The sequence below is a fragment of the Cuculus canorus genome, chromosome 2 (assembly GCF_017976375.1).
Source record: "Cuculus canorus isolate bCucCan1 chromosome 2, bCucCan1.pri, whole genome shotgun sequence".
NCBI lineage: Eukaryota > Metazoa > Chordata > Aves > Cuculiformes > Cuculidae > Cuculus > Cuculus canorus.
Genome location: NC_071402.1, coordinates 139,906,228 through 139,926,515, shown reverse-complemented (window position 1 = coordinate 139,926,515; position 20,288 = coordinate 139,906,228). Strand labels below are relative to the sequence as shown.

Sequence of the window (20,288 nt, the reverse complement as noted above, 5' to 3'; positions counted from 1 at the left end):
ACCATTCTTTAAGTTTCCTAGAATCTTTATAAACAATAAGGTAAAGCATCTTCAAAAAATGAGCATGTGTCTTTTTTATTTATACCTTTAGTTTTTCTAGCCCCGTTGGTAGCTGTATATCCACTTTGACCCATTCCTTCTTAGTCATGGAATTAGTTTCCCACAAGACATGTTCCTCCTGTAAAACATAGGATACTATATTATAAAACTAATTTTTATTTCTCTATAAATTATCAAGATTATTTTTTGTCCTTGATCTCTTCATATCCTGGCCAAATGACCACTATATAGAAAGTTGCTCTACGTAAAGAAATAGAGCTTCAAATATTCATTTGCAATCATTGCACTGAACTCCGTGGGAGAGAGAGGGAACAAAACATGTTTACAGTGATTAAAGAAGCTAATAATATAATTATCAGGAGTCGACTTGATAGAATTGAAGTAATTAATATGTAAATTAAGTCATGTTATTGCTGAATTTGACAATATGTTTCCATGGTGCTCTCTACATTAGCTTCTTTTTCATAAATAAGTGTTTATATTATGTTGTGCTATAATTAGATTTAGTTTTCTTAGAACTGAATTTGAGGACTGTCAAATTTACCCAATATAAAATGTGCAAAAAACATATATATTTTTTTTTCAATCTGTAAGGCAAACAGGCAGAGCATTACCTAACAAGTCCTAGTTTTGTTCAGAGCTAGCTCAATTCCCATCTTCACTCCATCTCCTAAGGATAACAGCAAGAGCGCCAACTACAGAAAGGCTCTCTTTATAGAAGCCCTCCAATCCCTTTTGATTCAATCATCTGATAAATCCAGCTCAAGCTCATTCTGCTTCTGTTTATGATCCTAAACGGAACATGCTGAGGTCAGTATAAATAAAAGAAATGTAGCAATGTGAGCTTCATGTCCCTAAATAAAATATTTTAAAGATTCAGCTTCAAAATAGAGCAAAACCAGAAAGACAGGAAAAAAAAAAACACAGGAAAAGTTAATATACATAACAAACAGATTTACTACTTCATTTATCAATAGTGAGACTTCTCTTAGGACACTTTGCAAAGTACTGGTCATATCTTTTCAACAAAGAACATTATACAATACAGGCAGTTCTGAAAAAGATACAAAGCAGTATAAAAAAAATGGGAAGTCTCCAATATGGAGAGGAATTGGAAAAACAAAAACAGTTTACCTTACAGGAGATTAATAAAACGGGACACGATAGGTATGTGAAATGATAGCAATACTATAGACAGAGTTATCTTTTTTCCTGTCTTGTAATATATAAGAAAGAGGAGGAAGATGCTGTCTACTCCTTGATAGTCTGAGAGGTCTGACCCAGCAGGAAAACAAAGATATGATTTGTGATGAGCAGCCAACTGTTTATGCTCTTTTTCTACCAAGGCTTCAACTGTTATGATGTATTATCAGAAATGGAAGACTAAATTGTTATTGAATATGTGTTCAAAGGTCAGTTTTAGAAAACTGCAAGATGGGGCCAAGCCAATAGTGTAATTCCAAACACTAAAAGACATGAGAGATCAAATTTGGATAAACAACATGATAAACTTGATCTCAGAAATAAAAGTCAGCTGTTCCACATCAGTACAGGATATAAGTATTTGTCAACTTTTTCATGTGATAGATATTCAGAAAAATTCTTTCTATGTCGAGAATGCTTCCTTCTGCTTAAAATTTGCTTCTTTTTGCTGAATAGTTCAGTTTCCAAAGAAAATCTATTAAATCTATTATTCTGCACTAGCCACACAGCAGAAAGAGAAAAGGATGATGTACTAGGAACAATACTGCATAGCAGATTAAAACCATAGCCTGTGGTTAATTGCCTGCTTTTAGAAATATTTTAGTTAATGTATTCCCTAACACGTACCTATATAAACCTTCCAAACACATATGTATACCTTGAGGGAGCATTCTACATTTTCTGTTTATTTTATTGGATGCATCTGGATACCTTAATTTTATTCACATTCAATTAGCAGCTTAGATATCCATCTCTGTGACCATCTTTCTCCCAAATTTATTTTAATCAAAACAGCTTGTAGCAATAAACTTGAGCTTCTGTGCACGAGCCAATATCCAGATTTTCTAGTGCTGTTTTTCATAATAAAATCTGTAAATCAACTCAAACGCAACAACTTCTTAAACTGGGTATTGTTCTGTGCAACTGAAACTACCTTCTCATTTTATACAGTTCTAATAAGCAAATATTATTTCCTTCCCTCACAATGTTTTCTCTGTAGTATTCATCCTGACTGTCAGATTCGTCTGCTTCTTTGGTACAAATGTAATAACCCCTCTAGCACATTCCTTGCATCTCTAGCCTTTTTTTTTAAATGTTGAATGTACTACATTTCCAGTACTTTCCCTCGAGATTTATTTTGGTGATGCAAGGAAGAGGTTGCTCAAAATACCTTCACCCTGTTCCCCTTATTGTGATATATTACTATCTATAAACAATTTTCTGCAAAGCTGAAATGGGCATGACTTTTTTCTTTTTCCTGCAACGATGTTTTGAGATAATGCTGCTAAGATCTGAAAGATGGAAGAAACAATCATGATTTTTCCTTATCAAATGTATTTATGAAATACCACAATTTTTTTTTCCATTTCACTACAGATAAATTCACTGCTGTATAACTGCACTCATAATTTTCTCCCTGCTTCTCTCATTTCAGAGAGTAATTTGGAACAAATACTCATTTGCTCCCCCTCACAATGACTAATGGGTTACCTTTAACTTCTGCAGAGAAGTGTCTTTGGATGCTTTTCGCAACTGTTGCCAAACACTTAGAGAAATTTTACTGCGTTAGGATACAAATATGCTTGCATGTATAAACATCAGCTGAAATTATCTTTTATTGTTTAATTTCTGTTTGTTTTGTAAACCATAAAAGATATAAAGACTAAGAAGATAAAAGGAAGAATTATAAGCCTGTTACTTAATGGGAGGAATGAGCAAGTAATGAAGGGCAAATAGTAAACAGAAATCAATATTATCTTCTTTCATTTCAATTTTCACAGAAAAGTTTCAAAAGTATTAGAAAGTTAATATATATATATTATAGTTTTTATATTTTATGTTACTAAGGCAGTTAATATTGGCAATAAAGTTGCCAATTGCCAAATATAGCAAGAACTATATTACAAATATATATAAGCCAGGAGTATGGAAACCTGAAGTGAATAAGTAAGTTTTAAGTAAAGGTTACATAAAGGAAGGAATATCTTACTAACTCCGAGAACCTGAGGAGAGTATGCGGGAAACTCGAGAACTGGGAGAACAAAGGATATGTTTTGAAGTTAAGGGAAAAAAACAGAATATGCAATTATAGCCAATCTGCTGAAAATTGACAACTCATAAGGCACTGGAACAAATTGCTAACAATAATGTTGTAAGCAGCTAAAGAACTAGAAAGTGAAAAACCTACATTAGCTGCTTCTGATGAGGAGCAAGACACATTCAGCCAGTCTAATTTTTTTTCATCATAAAAAGACTTGAAAAAGTAGAAGTTAATTTACTTTATTAAGGCTTTTAAGATAATCTCATAGGATATCCTTTAAACAGATTGAGGAGACTTGGGCAGGTGCAATTACTGTAAACTAGGTGAACAAATGGGTGTGCAAATAGGAGTGTAACTTTATTTAAAAGAGGATCCATCAATATTTTCCTATCAAACTAGAAGTATAAAAGGGCTTACACAGGTCTGTTCCAGGGCCTGGTATAATTATAGTACTGACTTTAACTGCTTAGAGAGTGGAGTAAAAAATACTTTTTAAAAAAAAATTTTCTTTTTAAAAAGTGAGTAGAACTTCATTCGCAGGAGCGCTCCAAATTACAAGCGCTCTGAAAGACATCATTAAAATTCAAAATTTTCTCAGCACATCAAAACTGATTTCAAACCAATAACCCCAGGTTCAAAGTCATATGAATCACAGTTAGGAAAGAAAAATCAAATGATCAGCTGCAGTACTATTGAATGGAAAGCAACTTTGCTAAGCCAGAAAAAAAGCAGGAGAAGTTCTGGAGATTATGAAAAACTGCAAGAGAAATATAAGTCAACAACAGATTACTGTTGACAAAAAGAATCCATTTTCCCTATCCTACTTGATATCAAAGAACAATTTAAATTCCTCATTTTCCAACTGATGTCTTGATGTCTGTATTAGAAAATGTGTTCACTCATCTTTGGTCTCTCTGTTGAACGAGTGAGGTAGGCTAGGATACTTTTCCAACATCTCAGGTGCTCGTGCTCTAGCTGTACTGAGATCTGTATGTTAACTGTAATCCAGTCTCTTTTTGCAGCAGGCCGGTTGGCACTGGGATACAGCAAGAGTCGTTCAGAGATAAGGGGTTCTGACCAACAAAAATAGTAAAAGTGGGCATAGGGAAACTGCATGGTACCAGACCGTGCAATCAGGAGGTTATTTTGAATGACAGTCTCCAGGAGAGTAGCTCTGCTGTCTTCCAGCATTGAAAGCAGCACTCAGCTATCCCTTCTGTTTCTCAGTATTTGATTACTTTTGAAGATTTGTTTTTGACGAACGACACAACAATTTAGTAGTAAAATGTGTGAAATTTACCTGTTTCAGTTTAAGAAATATCAAAAATGAGCATATAGTGTTTTTTATTTGCAGCTTCCAGCAGAAGCTTATGTTTCTGAATGTTTTTCTGACAAATTTTATGGTATCAGTAACGCATATCACTTTGATATAGGTCTATGAGCAATAAATGCACTTCTGACTGAAGAAGAAATTCAATAACAAAAACCTCAGAGGGCTAAGAGTATCTGTGGAAACAGTAGACTGAACTGGTGTAATAACTGCCAAAACCATTCTTCTATATATATATCTATAAGGACATGATTAACAATTAATTTCATTTATTCCCCTAGAACTATGGGAATTCAAATGCCGTTTTTCTTATAGTTTCAGCAAACATATTTGCTCTATTTTCAGGGAAAGAAAACTCTTAAATGAGATCCATTGATGCTACTTAGGTGAACCATAGAAATCAGTAATCTTATTCTCTCAAGGCTGCCAAGGGCACTAAACTTAGGAATTTTTTGGCAAGTACTATACCATGAATCTCCATGCATTCTAATCAGAACACTGATTATCTTACAATTCCCTTATACAGTAACCGCTCACAGAAAAATACTATTCCCATTTGTAAATGAAAAATGAGCAAGAACTGGAGTGGTTTTCATGAATAGTTAAAGAAAGAAAGGAAAAGAGAGAAGTCGTTTCCATTACCTGTTCCTGTATCTAGACCCCTTGATAGTGTTACACCTCAGGTATTTTGCTTCTTATCTTTGTGAATGAAATTGATCTGCCTTTCTAAATGCTAGTATTGTTGGGTGATAACAATCCAATCCCAACGTCAAGATATGAGAGCCATTAACTTAATGAGACCAGCTGTATTGGTCTTGCTTTCATTAAGTAGCTACACAGTAGCATTGATATTGAGTTATTAAACAAGATTTTCAAACAGGAACAATCTAACAGCAGAAAGCCTCCGCAAGGAGAGGGAGGTAGAAAAGATGGAAATCATTATTATTGCTCAACTGGCATTTTTGGTTCAGTTTGAGATGGCTATTTTATCTACCAATAGGAAGAAGAATAGGAAAATAACTGCTCTAAAACATGGACAAAGCAGATCAGGTGGCTAAGCAATAGCTTTCCAGACATCCTGAGGCAGCACCTTTCCTTTTTTTCTGTGCCTCCATAGAAAAAAGCACCTATTTTCCCATTTCCAGAGCAAGAAGGCTAGAAAAGCTGTTACTATAGATTTTCCCCCCGAATCTCCAAAATTATTTAATTCTGTAATAGCTGGAGTTTGTCCTTGAATCTTATTGCAGAACATTCACCCATCAAACCAGTTTATAGCTGAGATGGCATACCAGGTTTTACAATTGTATAATCGGTGGAATGATACCAATTTACCCTTTTGCACAAAACCACTTAGGGGGCAGACATGTGCTAGCAGGGGCTGCTGCTGCTGTACCTTTACTCTTTGAAAGTAAATGTATGTTTCATCTTACCTGATTAGTAAACAATACCACCTTGAGAACACTATCTGTCATGGAGTAATGAAACTGTAAACGGCAATTCTTGCTGGAGCAATGACATGTGGAGCTGTTGAGATAAGCACTTTTATACAATGTGCTGTCATCTGTTTCTAAGCACTCAAAATGGCCTGGAAGAAATAAAAAAAATCACTTTTTCACAACACATTTTTTTTTTCTCAGTCTATGAAAACAAGGACTGCTTTCCTATAGTTAAACCATAGACCCATCCCAGAAACAACAGAACCTGATTGTCACGTTGGTGATATGACTTGGATGCTTCCTATTAAAAAGATAGATACGTATATTCATTTGACTCACAGATAGCCCCAGCAACCAAGTGGTACATCAGTTGATAGTATCTTGAATTTGCTACTTTGCATGTTTAAAGCTGAAGCAGTCCCACATTCAGCTCAGCCTCCTTACATTTACAACCATTCAATACCAAATTGAATTAAATTCCAAAAACATTTGGAAACTTGGCTTTCTTCCTTTATGCACTATAGCTTCCAGAAAATTTGTTTTTTACAGTAATACTTCTGTAGACTCTTCAAAAATTAAAAAGAAGGAGTATGAATGTGGAAAGTATTCTGCCTCACTGCTACTGGAGGCAGTAGCATCTGCGTCATGTGATTAAGGTCTTTACTTCACAGCCAGAACTTCTGCAACAAAATGTTTGAAGCATATTGTCTTTCCATCTGAAGTAGAAAGCAATTTGTGCTCTTCTTGACCTACTGCCCCTTATAAAAGCATTCCTACAGAGATCTAAGAGTACTCCATTCCCTCAACAGTGTCTTTCATTTATCAGAAATAAAAAGGCTAAGTAGTTTTTTACCCAATATATGAGGTTTTTTTTCCTTGACGGAATCACTGAATGTTTTGCTGCTTTCTGAAATAATAAACAAGGACTGATTAGTCTTAAGTCTACTGTTTCTGTTTTTATGTCTCTAAATAGAACCTATCTCAAATCCAGATGTCACACAGTTTACTTTAAGTTGAAGGGAAAAAGTATCACTTCACAAGGAAAATGATCATTTTTACAAGGGATCACGTTCTTTTCCTTTTATTGCCAGTATATTCCTTGTGTTATGCAACATTTTACAGTGAAATATATGGCTGCAATTCCATTTGAATTAGGTTTGTAATTTCATGCCACAGCAGCCAATCTTGATATAAGGAAACATTATAGATTTAACCCAGCATTCTGTTTAATAGAGATCTTCAAAACATCTGTGCTTCTATGACTATTGCCTTGTGCAGAAGAGAAATAGCCGTCAAGATTAGAATTTAGAAAAAACATCTTTAATTCTAATTCAGAATTATCTGATGCCATTATAAAACCAACCAATTTTATTCTCTTAGCCTAATGGTAATTAACATTCTTTTCCCTCTTTCAGTTTAAGTTCCTGTAACTCTAAAAACAGGGCAAAGTGGAGCTGACATGATTGTTTCAATAAGAAAGCAAATGAACAGCACTTTATAAAAAAAAATTCTATGAACCATCCAGAGTTATTGTGTGTCCCAAAGGGATACTGACTCTTCTTCAGGCAATAAATTTTATGCAAGTATTGTGAATGCTTCAGAAACAAATTGAAGGCTACGTTCAGGAATAAAGACTCCAGAAACTCTGTTCAGAAAATACAAGGCTTTTTTTTTATTATTATTTTTCCCTCTTCTCCAGAGCCTGTAAAACTAGAATCATATCATCTTAACTGGACAGGCAATAAAATATGCTATGCTAAAGTGCTCATTTTTTCCCCCTCTTCCAGGGATATTTTAGTTGTTATTACTTTTAGCCAACATCTATCAAGTAGCTTTCTAAAGATTAACATATTAGAAATGTTTTTCTTTCACTTATGGCAAACTTTGCAGCTCTTCTATGAGGTCTGAATTTCCCTCAGTCCAATACATTCCATAGCATATTACTGTGTTTATGCTCTGACCTTTATGTCCTGTCCTCTTGAATTTTCATGACTTTCTATTTCTGAAGTGCGAAAATTGCCCATGTTTTTAGAAGTAGAACAGGAACCCCAGAAAAGCCACTTCATTCCTACCAATGTGGTGGAAGGGCTGTTGAATCACGGAGATGTGTGTGTTTCTGACAAGATGTTTCCTTAAAGCCTTTTATTTTCGTTATGCGGCTGTTTAATCAGCTTATGGATGGTTTTGTTGCTTTCAGTTTTAAAGAAAAATGTTGTGTGTTGTAAGCAAAATCTAGGGGTCCTGCGGAAAGATCCGTCAGTCACTGACTGCAAGCGAGTCCAAGCAAAGTTTAAAACCTATTGCTGGGGTGGCCAGTGTATTTCTAGAGTGGGGGTGGGCTAGTGAACCTGCCTGTATACTGCTGCACTGAAAACTCAAAGGCTGTAAATATTTAGCTCCTTCGATCCATCTTTACTATTTTCTGACCCAAATCTTTGGTCACTCCATGATTGTTTTATTTCACAAACTACATGGTTTTGAATCTATGCTATTAATTTTTGAGTAACAACTGGGCCTTTAGTTAAAACTGAGACACATTGTGGAAACTTCCCTTTTCTCTCAAGTTCTCTTCCCCAGCTGAGAACTGTTCTTTCTCTAAACGAGTCCCTTGCAACCTTCCCGCTCAACTATTTTGAGGAAAGTTCTGAATTGCCATTGTTTCTACGCTCTGAAGGTGAATTTTCATGAACTCACAAGTCACAGACAAAATCTTGAAGGGAAGAAAAAAAAAGATAGAAAAAAGTGCAATGTAATTGAATCTCATAATCTAATTATTACAAATGTTACCACAGATTTAGGAAACTAGATTAATCCAGTGGAAGAAGGATGAACTATGGAAACTACATAACATGCTGGAAATGTCAATAAAGAAAATGACAACAACAACAAAGTATTTTTCCAAACAGTGTTGCAGGGGAATATAAAACCTCTGTAAGAACTTTTGACACTATATAAATTAAGAGGAAAAGTCATAGAGAAAGTGCCTACAATACAACACTGAAGAAAAGAAGCAATAAAAGAACAAAGGAAGTATATCCACCAAAGGCAAAAAGTATTTTATTAAATTTAAGAACACCAGGAAAGGTGGATTATTCAAAGCCTATAAGCAATCCTTTCTTTATAAACAGATTCGTCTAGACCTCTGTTTTATAATTTAGTTTCTTACCCTTCTTCTATTTATAGTAGTGAAAGCTTTGATCAAATCTAGAAGCTAAAGCTTAGGCAAGTATTTGCATTGCAATTTTGAGCTTTCAAGCACAGCATTTCTTCAGTTTGCATATCACCTCTTTAGTTTTTATAATTTTAGTTAATATTCAACAACTTCATTTATGCCTCAACAAATCTCCATGAATAGCAATACTCGAAGTATTGAGAGGTGAGTAATCATAGTTCAGATTTTTCAATATTTTCAATGATAATGATGAGTTAAATAATGTGTCTTATTTTGACACTCATTTCTTCTCTCACTTTTCTCCTATATGATGTGGAAACACAGGAAATGTGCACAGGCAGTTGTTTGCATTCTGTATTCAGGCCACTCAGCTACCTGTGCATATTTATACAATAATGACCAAACACCTTTACAACAGACATTTCAAAATGTCTTTTGTTTCAATGGACATTGCCTGTGACCTGGCCCTGTAAGTCCACTAAGCCACTCACAAAATTTCAGTATCTTTTCTGTTAACACAATATTGCCATAAGAGGGGAATCTATATCTATTACTAGCCTTTGAGGCAACATGTTAATGTATGGCACTGATACAACACTGTTCAGCGAGGTGTTTAAAAATAAAAACAAATGAAAAGTTTTATTTCTGTTAGATATCCTAATGGAAATTGAAGGGTGCTGTAGCTTTGCCTTTTTTTTTTAAGATGAGAAAAAAAATCTGCTTTACTAGTCTATATGCTCTCTATTGTACATAAATGTTAGCACACAAAAATTCATCTTAATATTGTATACATTCAAGTACTTTTGCTTGCTATTCCATTATATACTGATTTCTAGTTACTATAGTGTGTTGAAATGCATGCTAAAATCTGGTTTAAATTTTTTTCTAAAGGGAAAACAACATCTAAGCATTCATTCTGCTGTTATCAATGAGATATACTCCATTTCTGTGGGCTCAGAGTTCAAGCAGTCATCTCTGTGCTCTAAGTTCTTAGAAGATACATCACAAACTATACCACTACAACCAGTGCTACTTAAAACCCTTTTGAAGGCAGTCTCAGTAGACATGCCAAATACATGGCTGGCAAGGTGATTCCATTTCAAATTAAAACATTTAGACATTTATGTCCATTAAGCGTTCATAAACCTTTCCCATAAATCCATAGACAAGTTCTATACAGTGACTTCAGAAACACATGGTGCTCTTCTGAAAATTTCAATTGGATTAATTTTACTGTTTGTAAGAGTAATATACTATTTTGTATAATAAATGTTTCTCTACCTAATTAAAGGTTTAAAGTGAAATTCCTGACTGTATGCTCAAACATACTACACTACACAAATAAAACTGCTAAGGGTCAAAACCAAAACAAACCAGAAAAAAAACCCCACACAAGAGCTGTGAGCTTAGATGGATTTAATTTAATTTCACCAAATTGTTGCATAGGTCTTGTGCAAAGAATTAACTGGAGAATAAATAAATTACTAGTTTATCTGGGAATTCTTACACTAAAAACCTTCATGTTTTAGCAGCATGTGTATTTACAGTACTGTTGTTAAACTGTTACACTAAAAGCTAATTTAAGTATAAAATACATACAATTACTTTTCATGCATTTGTTCTGTTTCTACACTGGGTCATCTCTGTCATAAGCACCATATTCTTCGTGACAGCTAGTAATTGTGCATTAACTTAAATTTCTCACCTTCAGTGTTGTTGATCCAGTCTTTCAGGATGGAATAGGAGGCAATCCTGTGCTCGGCTTGCAGTTGTGCCCATACTACAGGCTCAGCATGCAGTTCTGAATGCCACTCACAAATGCCAAGCTCAAAACTGGAAGTCTGCAGTGCTAAAAGACAAAGAAAACCAATCACTTAACTTCTTAAGAAGTCATTATTTATGAGACTACTGCCCATTAGAAATATACTTATTAAACTACTTGAAAAGCTTTCCTTTGAGGAGTGGCCCATGTAAACATCATGAAGTTCAGCAAGGCCAAGTTCAAAACCCTGCACCAGGGTCAGGACAACCCCCAGTATCAATATAGGCTGAGGAATTATTTGATCGAGAACAGCCCTGCAGAGAAGGGTGTGGGTACATGAAAACTTGGACATTAGTCAACAATGTGCACTTGCAGCCCAGAAAACCAATCACATCCTTGACTGTAAAGAGAAGTGTGGCCAGCAGGACTATGGAGATGATTCTTGCCCTCTACTCTACTCTCAGCAGAAACCACCTGGAGTATTTCCTGCAGCTCTGGGTTCCCCAGCATAAGTAAGACACGGACTAGAGTGTGACCAGAGGAAGATCACAAAAATGATCAGAAGGCTGGAACACTGTTCTTAAGAAGAACATGTAAACAAGCTGAATTTGTTCAGCCTGGAGAAGAGAAGGGTTGGGGGAGACAGTCTGGCAGAGTTTCAACACTTAAAGGGGCTTATAAGAAAGATGAAGAAAGACATTTAACCAAGGCCTGTAGCAACAGGACAAGGGGCTACCGAAAGAAAGTAGATTTAGATTTGATATAAGGAATAAATTTTTCATGATGACGGTGGCAAGATACTGAAACAGGTTGTCAAGAGAAGTTTTGGGTGCCCTGTCATATTCAAGGCCAGGTTGGATGGAGCTTTGAGCAGCCTTGCGTCTACTGCAAGTTTCTGTCCATGTCAGTGAGGTTGGACTGATGATCTTTAAAGGCCCTGTTCAATGCAAACCATTTTGTGATTCTATGAACTTTGAGATACCAAATTAAAGCTGCAGATTTTTGTATAATTAATCATGGCTACAGAAAGAAAGTCATGATTTTAAGCAGGATTGTACTATGATAATAGAAGATCCATTTCTTAAAATTAGTGCAGGGGATAGGCAATTTTCTGGTTAAGACAGACTTTTAAATATAGGTCAGGGTAAGTCAGACAAAACATGAAGATTTCTAACTACAAAAGAAATATTTTTAGGTCAGTATACATAGATATTAGTCTACTGCATCTCAGAGTTATTGTGTTATTCACAGTGCAGACATCTCAGTAAAAAAGCTGATGTTACAAACCTCCCATTTCTTCCTTGTTCCCATGTTGCATAAAAATCTGCACTTTTTCTAAACCACATGTATTAAGACAGAAGAAATTTTGGAAAACTTATTTCCCAATGTAAATGCAACATTCAAGAATGGTCTAGAAAACGATTTATTTTGTCAAACAGCAGTATTTGAAAACATTTGCATGTACACAGAAAGGAATCAAGCTCTTTAAACACTATCTAATTGTTGAAATATATTTTGATTCATTCTGTATATTTTTAATTTAGTTGTAATTATTGTTTGCATATTTTAACAATAATCTCAGTCTCTTGGAACAAAATATCCATTTCCAAGAGAACATAATACCCATTTCCAGAGATGTTCCATTTGAAATAATCATACTGAATTTTGTCAAAATTTATACAATATAAGCAACATATTCGTAATTACTTCAGTTTTCCAGAAAAAAAAAATAAAATCAAGAAACATCTTAGCTTTGCAGAAAAGTTATACCACTTTTGAATTACAAGTGATTTAGGGAGGACAAACACCTAATTTTCCCTTATAAGACTCTGCTTTCATGCCTTGGGTCTCTTTGCTTTTATCCCTATGGCAAGATCAGAACAACAATCCTAATAAAGGAACGGTTCGCATATGTAGTTTGTCAGGAGTCAAGAGGAAGTTCTGCAGGGCAAACAAACAATTGGATAAGAGCATGAAGCCTCTTAATAGAAAGTCTACCAACGGTATAATTAAAGGAGATTTTGTATTACACATGTTTTGGAACATAGCTTCTATAGAGTCTATTTCACAGATAAAATATTTTTTCTGTAGAGCATATACAATTGTACATTTAAAAGGTGTGGTGTTTTGGAGTGATAACTGAAACAATTTGACAGTTGTTGGAAAATAATGAACTGTAAAGTATCTTAAATTGCTATATTAAAATACAATTTTGGTTGGTTTTTTGAAAGAACAAAGTTTACCGCTTCATGGGACTGGACAAGAGACTGAAGGAGGACAGTTTGGGAGACAGGAAATAGGGAGAAGGGAAGAAAAAACTGAAAACATAATGAAAATAAATTTATATTTAGCTATCTCCATTTGTATGAAGATATTCCTGAAAGCATGAATAACTTTTTGCTCATGATCCTAAAAGCACAGTCATACTAATGAATACAAGTACACAGGTAATTTCCTATGGAAACCCTGAGATTGAAAATTTTGATGGGTACATTAAAAATGCAAATTTTAACTACAAATTTCATGCTTTTAATGTGGTCTTCACTTAAAGTCTTCTTACCTAGACATTCCATAAGAAGCAGAGAAAAAGTTACTTCTAATTCAAGGAACCATTAATCTGACCTTTTGTTTAAATTGTTGGAAAACGTTCAGTAGTAGAACTCTACTTTCATGGAGGAAGCTAAGACCCTTTGACCCTGTTTTTGGCTTCTGTGAGCAATTTAAATGTCACCTAATGAAGCTGACCTCTCCTAATAGGGAAGCACAGGATGAGAGCTGGCTCATATTAGAATATACCTGTGGTACTTAACCGTGTGGCAGCTTAATCTGTATGCCACACTATGTACTTCAACAGCTGTCATGTAAGGTAAGTTGAACACCTTCATAAGTTCTGGTGAGTACACTCTGCTCTGTTCAAATTTTTTATTTTCTCATCTCTTTGAGACAGTATTTAAGCTCTAAGGCTGACTTCTTTATTATTATTCTTTTTGTTTGCTTTAAAAGTACTTTGTTTATTAAAAAAAACAATGTACTTGTACTGAGATATTTATACCCTCCCGGGGAAACTGGTTAATCAATCATACAGGTTGCTAAAATCTACCAATACATTTTTTTCCCATTTTAAACCTGCTCTTTCATCTTCAGAAATCCTCAAAGAAACAGAGAAGTTGAGAGAATCACACATCTGTCCTATTTTCATTGTGAGATTCAAATTCATTTTTTCATAGAAAACACATTATAAATTTACCTGAGTTCATAGATAAATATACACAAAGTTTTAAATTAGCACCCTTGCTCATTTAAGTAGTACTGCTACAAAACCTCTACAAAACATAAAAACAAGATAGGCCCTGGCATGAAAATCTTTATATCACTTTTGCTTCTATAATTCTCCATTGTAAGACTGAAACACGGAAAGTCTTGTAGGACCAAGTTTATCTAACTGAAATTTCATTTCCCCAATATAGGTCCCCTTTGAAATAAATATGTATGCCTGCCTGAATCTGTATCTTCCCCTTACTGTGATCTGCATGCAATTGTTCAGCATTCTAATAAGTTGATAACCATGTGCATCTATTTTCAACAGTTTTTCCTTCTGGGAAATCTAAAAAGCTTTATTTTAGACCACAGTACACAAAACCAATCAAGTAACCTAGCTTGGACTGTCAAACAGTGCATTCCATGCCCAAAGTCAATTTTAAAGACTGAACTCTCTGCCTGTGCTATGACTCAGGCAGGAAAACAAAGAGGGGTCCTCTGAATCAGGACTGTGATCACCTGAGGATGTGTTGTAGCTGCCACACTGTGATCTGCTTGTGTAATACAAAGCAGCAAGCAATCTATACTAGAGTGGGTAGTATTCCTTTCCTGTGAAAATATGTGGGTTGAAAACAGAAATAGGAAATATTTGGCTAAAGGATCCCAAAATCCATGGATGGTCTGGCTTCTGACCAAAATAAGCCTGACATTACAGCTCTGATGTAGCAGAGCAGAACAAAAAATACAGCTAAGGATCAGGACCTTCATGTATTTAACCTTATACACGAGTGCTTTGAGACACCTCCAAAGTAGAAGCTGAACACATAAATCCTTTGGCCAAAACCAGTAAGTCTTTTCTGCCCAGTGAGGCTTAAGTGCTCTGCAGGAAGCCACATTTGTACTGTACCAGATTTCTTAAGGAATTTATTGTCAATCTTTGTGCCTAGATGTAATATGACAGATGATGGTTTAGAGGAATGAAAATAAGCCACATGAAAACACTTAAGGGGATAAGAAAGCCTTTTTATACCAAAAGGTTTTCCTTTGTGTTTTCTCTCCTAATCCAAGGGAAAGACAAAGTAAAATGATCTGTCTCCTGAAAAACAGGTATTCTTACCACCTGCCAGAGAACATCCTTCACTGAAAGTAATATCATCAATGGCAATAGTCCCATCTTGTCCGTGGGTCTCCACCGTTCCCCAAAGGATAACCTGCAGAGGTTAACAGCAAATCAACCAACAAGAAACGGCATTCACCAGCATCACAGACAAGAGAAAAAACCTTCCAAGAAATGTCAGTCTAGTTCGTAGAGTTTCTATCAGAAATATGAGAAGTCAAATCATGCATTTAATTTTGGAGGACTACTATGCTTTGTTTATTCACACATTTGTGGCTTGTGAGCTCAGATATATAGTCTAATACTCAAGAATAAGGTAGCATTAAGAGGTAGAATATGAAAACCACAATAAAATACATTAAAATCTAAGCAAGGATCACTACAGCTAAGGAACAGAAATTATGTTGTGTTTTATCAAGTCACTATTCCACCAGAGATTGGAAATGTGAATATTTTCTGGTTGTTTTCAAAATGTATCAGATACCTGGAACAAAGTTAGGGCAACAAACACCATTAGGGTCAGAAGCTTTTCATCATGTTTTTAACCAAAGCAAACCTTGAAGAGTACTTGGTCAGCTGTTATTCTGTTTAATATTACAACAGTGTTTGGGCAATTTTTTTCCTTCTATATACAAGATGCTACGAATATTTTACATTTCCATCTTAAAGGCCAATTGCAGTTTACATTTGTAAATATAGAGACTGCCACAGGTTCTCCACAGTGGTGTAATCAATCACAGTCCATGGGAAAACCCAACAAAAACCACATCAATCAAAACAAACCAAGAAATCACAAATATGAACAACATTCCATAAAATGCTTGAGACTTTTCCAGAGTCCTGGAGGCACAATCTACCTAAAGTTTTTTTAATTTAGTTTAATTTTAGTTTTCAATAGAATACATGGTGTTAGCTAAATAATAAGTTTTCAAACATTGACTTTAGAGTTCAGGGGCAATTTTGCACACAGTTTAAGAGTTTGTAGCAGTAAACCCATATGTATCATATAAATTAACATTGAGAGTATAGTATTCCACTGTACAAGACGACACAATGCAGCTAAGGGTATGACAATGGCATTACAAGTTTGAGGTTTGGGGGGGATGGAATTTCAGGCGTTGCTCGATTATTTGTTTTATTTAAACAGTTGTTGACCTGCACAAGAAGTGTGGCAGCCTGTAAAGTCAAATTATCCTAGCATTATATAACCAGAGGGAGGTGTAATGTTAACTGTGATGACACCAGTTAGAAATCCACGTGTAGTTTATTTATATATTATTATTGTTATTTTTAAGACAGCAAAGAGAAGCTTGGCCAGTAACCACTTTCTCTGGCAGTTATTCCACAAGAACCACTGTTAGCAGATACATAGATAACTGCATTTTCTAATATAGTATTGCTAAGAAATGAAGTTACCCTCTGTATTCATACTACCTAGATCCACTATAGCACAATGAAAAGAATGCAGTTTGCTGAAATCCAGAAGTTTTGAAGAAAAAGGGTTAATACTGACATAAGCTTCTCTCTCAAATTATTTCATTACAATGATTTTTAGTTCACTTCATGTCTATGCCTTTTTGGAAAGAATAACTATGTCACACTAAATGTTAATGACATCCCGTCACATTCAACAATATCTTTATGTGACTGAAAAGCAGTTCCTTGGAAATTTGTTCATTTGATTTGTTTCTGAAAACAATATTTTGTATTATTGAATATTGCTACAACAACATATATAGTTAATATGTACTTTGATGACATCACCAGTAGGAGGACTAATTGTATACACATGTTGTCTGCTTCCACGATTATGTTTTCACATAAGCTTCTAAAACAATCCAGTGCACTGTTTCATGATTAGAAACCCAAGAAATATTATTTCATATCAAGGATGTAACAAGTATTTGACCTTTTCACAGTGATTTTTCATTGTGAAGTCAGAATCTAGTTATTAGTAACTTCATTGATATTACATATTTATATATAGCTTGCAGTAAGGCCTACACAGTCAGATTTTATTTTTAAGTGAGATAGTGTAAAGAGGTGCTATTTCACACCTGTACAACCTGAGGTGGCACAAAGATGATAACCCATTGGAGCACATAAAATATTTAATAACTCATGTTTTTTCAAAATTCATAAATAATTTGTTTACTTGGTCAATATAATAAAAATCATGGATATAAGAGACTTGCTTTAAATGTATACATTATCAATGTCTCTACAAAGAGCTCACTGCTGCGTGACGTAGACATTCAGTATATCCTCGTATTCTAAACACACAGGGAAATTTCTCAATGATAAAAGAAAACTGTGCAACTTGAGGATGTTTCCACTTGCCCTATCGCTTGTTACGTGGGAGAGGAGACTGACAACCACCTCACTGCAACCTCCTTTCAGTTAGTTGTAGAGAACAATAAGGTGTCCCCTTAATGATAAGGAAAGCTGTATTGCCAGTGTAGGTAGAGGTCTAATATAGGCTGGGCTCCCCATACAAGTGCAGCCATGGGAACAGGTTCCCCATGCAGCAGTGAAGCCCAGGGTAAAATGTAGGAATCAAGCATGAATACAAAATAAAAGCCCAAGCCCAGAGAGATTTCCCTTAGTGAATACTGGGAGGTAGAATTTTTTCTCAACAGAAATGGCGAAAAGCACTTTAGGAGAGCAAACTGTTATACAGTTCTCCAAGAACCAGACAAAACAGACATACCGTCCTTGTTATGTTTTGAGCAGTTAAAGCAGTGGTAATCTTTGTATTTCAGAATTCCTACAGGTGAAGATTTTTAAAAGCCGAAGCCAAATCCCCTTTTGCATAAAGATAATCAAGAATTTTCTTTCTCAGCAGGAACAGAAAGAATTATTAAATAGACAACATCAAAATGGGCAAAGAAAACAAACAATGGAGGTTGATTTTAATTAAAATCTCACTTCAAATGCACTTGCAAAATTGACAAAAATACTCAAGAACCCTGTTTCAAAGAGATTTCTCCACCCAAATAAAAGGGGTTTTTCCCATCACTTTTTTTCCATATGGACTTTAATCAACACCAAGAAATCTTATACCTATGAAATATAACTATGAAATGTGAATATAAGATTAAAATATTCAACGTATATGACAATATCTTAAGAAAACTTGAATGTCATTTCACGATAATTTTGAATAAAACTATTTTGCACATTTGGAACAGGAAAAGACCCTTCTATTTCTATTAGTCCTACTGCAATGGGAATTTCCCATGCTGCTGCAATAAACCTGTGTGATTACTAGTTATTTCACTAGTGAATGGCTTGACATTTAATCTTGAAAAATGCGACAGGTAGCCCTGCAGGCTATAGACCTTGTCACATCAAAAGAACAAGTGCAAAAGGGCAAGTGAATCACATTCACTTGTATAACCAACACCTTGGAAGCTGTCACTGGAGGAAAAATGTGGTACTAAAGAAAAAAGTTTGCTCAGCTTCAGTCTCTAGGTTTGGTGAGGTGGGCAGCTACATTTCTTTAGCCAATTGTAATGATTAGTGCAGTAAGTCTTACACACACCTCTCTAAACTTGGACTGTGCCCATCACTTTGCTTAAAAGAGGCCGAAATATAACACAGTTTGCAAGAAATAATCTAATTAGGATTTGATCCATCAATTTAGAGGAGGAACGTGCCATATTCTATTAACCGTTATCAGACTCGGTCAAGTTTCTAAACAATATGAAGGATGACAAAGTAAATCTAGAAGTAAACCCTTCCAGTACAATCTCACATTGCTACACGCATACTCATATCAGGTAAAGGTAAGTTATTGACAAGTAACATCATTGGTACTTCTGTTGAATTAGGTATAGGTATTTTGTAACATACATTCTCAGTCAGGGTTAAGTAGGCAAGTATTAGTTCAAAAATCCAGATCTTGTTGGATGCTTTAGCACTTTACTTCTGCAAGGCATGTAATTATGTTATTTATATGGTTTATTAAAAAGAGGTTGTGCTCTCTTGCCTTCAGGTCTTTATGCTGACCAAATCTTCATAGTAACTACTATAGGAAGAAATGCCTCTTATTTTCTTCTGTGCTCCCCCCTTTCCCTCCAATATTATGCAAAACATTGAGCATATATCTTCCCCGATATTGTAGCCCTAGGTTACATTTACTGTGCTAATGTTTTCTGTAAATGCACATGTAAAAACATTTAAATATCCTATGAGACTTATGCTGTTTTTCAGCAGTTTTGAGCAAAATAAAAAGCACATACATGTGTTCTGGCCCAAAGCTGCGATGAATAGTTAAGCACAGCATTTGTCACCTGCAGTATCCCTATAGAACAGTATCTCTAGTATAGAATAGTACTTCCTAGATATATATTCCTTGTGGATTAAACCTTGAGTTTATTATTACAGTTAGACTGAGGCTTAAGGAGTACTGTACTGACAGGTAAGATCCCAAGTATAGCACCTCTATGAGCATGTTGACAGTTTATGATATATTGAGACTGATTGTTTTATTTAAGAAACATGTGCAGTTTAAGTAAGGTTTTGCATTAGCTTTAACACCAATAGGAGGTAAGGACAAGCAGTATTTGTTAATATTGACCATAAGCTTCAAAATGTCTTCTCTATTTTACCTCATGATAATACTTCCTATTTACAAAATATTTACTTTCTATTTATTAAAAAATTCCAACACTTATAAACCATTTAAACAAGTGGAATTCACAGTCACCTCAATTTACCAACCTTATACTTCTCAGTGCTATTGATTGTCACGGTACTTGCTTTCCACTGATTTTGCAGTTCTCCAGAATCTTGCCAGATGTTTGTAATATTATCTTCAGACTGCTTTTGAAGCCCCACCATCAGTGTTCCACTCATTTGACTGACCCAATAATGAAATGTAATCTAGGACAAAATAGATCTCATT

The 20,288-nt window shown here is 35.0% G+C and overlaps 1 protein-coding gene across 1 annotated transcript in view; it reads right to left on the bottom strand.

Moving 5' to 3' along the window:
* MALRD1 (MAM and LDL receptor class A domain containing 1) overlaps positions 1 to 20,288 on the bottom strand; it is a 244,603-nt gene that overhangs the window by 215,324 nt on the left and 8,991 nt on the right. The window contains exons 4-8 of the mRNA XM_054060854.1: positions 20,105 to 20,266; positions 15,380 to 15,473; positions 10,948 to 11,091; positions 6,065 to 6,219; positions 86 to 178 (exon numbers count right to left, since the gene is read on the bottom strand). Coding sequence (XP_053916829.1) covers positions 86 to 178; positions 6,065 to 6,219; positions 10,948 to 11,091; positions 15,380 to 15,473; positions 20,105 to 20,266 — 648 coding nt within the window. The remainder of the gene's footprint in view (positions 1 to 85; positions 179 to 6,064; positions 6,220 to 10,947; positions 11,092 to 15,379; positions 15,474 to 20,104; positions 20,267 to 20,288) is intronic.